The sequence below is a fragment of the Gekko japonicus genome, unplaced genomic scaffold, assembly GCF_001447785.1.
Source record: "Gekko japonicus isolate JY-2015 unplaced genomic scaffold, Gekko_japonicus_V1.1 scaffold1489, whole genome shotgun sequence".
Lineage (NCBI taxonomy): Eukaryota > Metazoa > Chordata > Lepidosauria > Squamata > Gekkonidae > Gekko > Gekko japonicus.
In genome coordinates, this window is record NW_015163135.1 from 311,157 (window position 1) to 315,020 (window position 3,864).

The following is a 3,864-nucleotide window of genomic DNA, read 5'->3' on the forward strand; positions in this document are numbered from 1 at the left end:
CCGTGCGCCTTGGTGTTTAGTCATGCCGGCCACATGACCACGGAAACGTCTTCGGACAGTGCTGGCTCTTCGGCTTTGAAATGGAGATGAGCACCGCAACCCTAGAGTCGGATTCGACTGGCTTTCGAGCAAGGGAAACCTTAAATGAAGAAAACTGAAGGAGGAAAGTTTTCCGAGTCAAATGCTTATATCAATTACGTCTTTCATCAATGCACCCAACTAATAAAATAACTAAGAATGAAACGCAAAAAAAATTAATCCTGATTTCTGCTTCGCTAAACTTTGGTAGCTAAAGTTTACATGACAAGCAAGCCATTATTTTCTAGTTTACAACCGAATAGGTTGCATGAATGATGAGTGAATCACATTTTGCTAAACAGGAACAGTCATAGAACGAGCACCCCAGAGGTGTGGGGAAAACCTTCCCGCTGTTTATAGGACTCGCAGTATAACACTGTGTTATCTCACTTCCTCAGGAGGGTGTTTTCTGAGTCAGCACTAGTTGTATTTTCCACACTGCCTCTGATGGCTTGGGGGGGCATCATGTGTTTCCAGTCAGTGACCTTGGCCAAAGAATGGCTTTTGAACTAAGCAATGTTGATTCTGCTGTTCCTGTGAAATTGTACAGTGTCTCTTCAACAGCTCTCAAGGAAAGACCTCACTCAAGGCTCACAAGGTGCGGATTAGCATCTCATTGCACTAAAGGGTGAGGAAAAACCTGGCCCGAGCCTCTACCTACAGCGGTGTTGGCAATGTCATCTCTTTCGGAAGTTTCCACCTTTTTCATTTCAGTTTGGATTCTAAGAGCCATGACACAGCTTGCTCCTGAGTCAATAGGTATGTGATGGTATTTTTGATTAATCTGATTAATTCAAATATGTAATTCTGATTAAGGTAAGGCATTGTAGGGTACTTTATCCCTTAAAGAGATAAAGTCACCTACAATGCCTTCCCTTAAAACCAGAATTATACATTGCAGCTGATGGGCTCAGAAAGGTGTGCCTTGTGTTAGAATTTCACTGTAAATATATTTCGCTGTAGATATTTTAATTAATGTTGATACAGTCTAGAATGTTATGTACTCTTGAGCTTCCCTGTAGAGTACCGGTACGTTTCTCCCCAACTGGGCTCCAAAATGTTGATTTTTAGACCTGTATTTGTTTTTCTAGAATTTCCACATATGTTTAACATTGTTTGGGGGTCACTATACAGGCTGCTCAAGAGTACATAACATACTAGAATTTATGAGCAAATAAGAGGCTATTTAATTCAGGCTAATTTAGGGCTATGTGTGTCTTTCACACTACAGATTTTAAATTACAATTGCTAGAAAGATATTATCACTGCCAATCAATGTTCCCTCTAAGCTGTGGAGTCCTGTGAGCAAAAATTCTATTTTCTGAGCTACCGGCATTAAAGTTGTGAGCCAGCGATTTGGCTACGGCATAAATTAGTTTGCTCCGGAGCCCTCCTTCCTCAGCTAAGACAAAAATGTGTGAGCCGGAGGCTAAAGAATGGTGAGCTAGCTCACACTAACTCAGCTTAGAGGGAACACTGCCGCCAATGACTGCTATTGTGAACAGTACTATAAACATTTGAGTTTTGACCCTGTTCACAGTTTGTTCGTTCTATATGTATTAATATACAACGTTACCATGTAAGGATGATAACTATGCATCTTGAGAAAGTGCACTGTAGTACACAAAAACTTGTGGTTTTATTCCACTAAAATAACTATTCATAACAACATAGACCCATACACACGTGCTGTCAAATTGCAAGTTGCAAAAAAATTGTGGCAACCCTAGCAAGGAGTTATCCCTTTTCTTTTGTTGAGGGGCTAGTTATTAGTCTTAGATCCCCACTTCTAAAAGAGACCTCTCCCTCAAATTTGTTCTGATAACAAAGCACACATCAGAATGCTCTTTGCTATTTTAAAGGCTCCTTAAGTATTTGTTTAATTTAAATAATTGTATCCCACTTATCTCTGCGGTGGCTCAAGTGGTTAAGACGCTGAACTGCAGGCTGTGGAAGGTCGGTAGTTCAGCAGTTCGAGACCCGAGTGTGCCGCATGACGGAGTGAGCTCCCATCTCTAGTTCCAGCTCCTGCCAACCTAGCAGTTCGAAAGGAAGAAATTGCAAGTAGATAAATAGGTACCACTTTGGTGGGAAGGTAACAGCGTTCCGTGCGCCTTGGTGTTTAGTCATGCCAGCCACATGACCACGGAAACGTCTTCGGACAGCGCTGGCTCTTCGGCTTTGAAACGGAGATGAGCACCGCAACCCTAGAGTCGGATTCACCTGGCTTTCGAGCAAGGGAACCTTTACCTTTACCTTTTATCCCACTTATCTCTCCAAAAGGACCCAAAGTGACTTACAATTTTATTTTTTTTAAATGTATAAATAATCCAGTAAAAAGAAAACAAACAATCCAAACAGCAACTACAGATTGGGCTGGTCTTGGTTTCATTGGCTAGCTCATTTTGAAGATACAGTCTACAAACCACAGGCAAAGGGCCAAATCACCAAGCACCTTTTGGCTGTAGCCCTTTGACTTAAGCATTATAATGTGCCTGACGTGGGAAGGTGAAAAGCAATCCTCATAAAAGATGTTCTGCAGCTGGCAAAGATGGTCCACCTTAATCCTTCTCTCCATCCCCTCTCCTCTCTATATAGTCAGTTCCTAACATTTTATTGCACATTGTCTGGGTGTCCTGAAAAGATAGCCCTCCACAGTCATTTATTTATTTATTTACAAAATTTAAATCCCACCTTTCTGCCCTTACAAGTGCTGCCAAGGTAGCTAACAGTTTAAAACAAAGAAGATAACAATTACATTACAAAAACCGTTAAAATCAACCCCCCTCCCAAACATGCACCATTAAAAACAACTTTTTAAAGAGTTAAAAAACAGAGTTAAAATACATACGACCATCAGGAGTCTGGGTGGGACTTTGGACCTTATGGGACCTTATGAATGGAGGCCCAGGTTGTGAAGGTTGCCAGGCTGGCGTTTTTCCAACTGTACCAGGTTAGGCAACTAGCTCCCTACTTGTCTCGCCCCAACCTTGCCATGGTAATCCACGCAACAGTCCGACTACTGTAACTCACTCTACGTGGGCCTACACTTGAGGTTGACCTGGAAGTTCCAACTGGTCCAGAATGTGGCCGCACAGGTCCTTACAGGGACCCCCTCAGATGACACATATCCATCCTGTGCTGAGCAAGCTACACTGGTTGCCAGTGGAGTACTGGATCACATTCAAGGTGTTGGTGTTAACCTTTAAGGCCCTTAGCAGCCAGGGACCCACATATCTTTGGGACTGCCTCTCTCAGTATGCCCCCAGATGAGTGTTACACTCAGGAAGTAAGAACGTCTTGGTGGTCCCTGGCCCGAGAGAGATCCAGCTGTCCTCAACCAGGGTGGAATGCTCTGTTGGAGAACATCTGCATCCTGTGGGATCTATTACCTTTCCACGGGGCTTGCAAGGCAGAGATGTTCCGCCAGTTGACTGTTTTTATGTTTTATCTGTTATTTATTGTAGGTTTTAACTTTTAATTTTGGTAGTCTTGTATTCTGTGGTATGTTGTTATATCGAAGGGAAGGGCGGCCTAAAAGCTGAATGAATTAATGAATGAATACATAAAAACGTTGATTTGGAAGGATGGATCACTGAGGGAATGCCAGATGGAACAAAAGTAGGGTTGCCAAATCCTCAAAACGGACTGGTGGGGGAGCGCCCAGCTGGTCCGGGAGCCTTTTGCGGATGCGCGCACGCGCGCCGCCAGAGCATCACCCGGAAGTGACGTCATGCGCTGGGCGGAGCCACGCCATTTGAGGGGAAAACAAAGAGTTTTCCCCTC

At 43.5% G+C, this 3,864-nt stretch overlaps 1 protein-coding gene across 1 annotated transcript in view; it reads left to right on the top strand.

Moving 5' to 3' along the window:
* The first annotated feature begins 606 nt into the window (after positions 1-606).
* The window catches only part of LYVE1 (lymphatic vessel endothelial hyaluronan receptor 1), a 23,407-nt gene continuing 20,149 nt past the window's right edge, over positions 607-3,864 (top strand). The window contains exon 1 of the mRNA XM_015406963.1: positions 607-837. Coding sequence (XP_015262449.1) covers positions 753-837 — 85 coding nt within the window. The 5' untranslated portion in view covers positions 607-752. The remainder of the gene's footprint in view (positions 838-3,864) is intronic.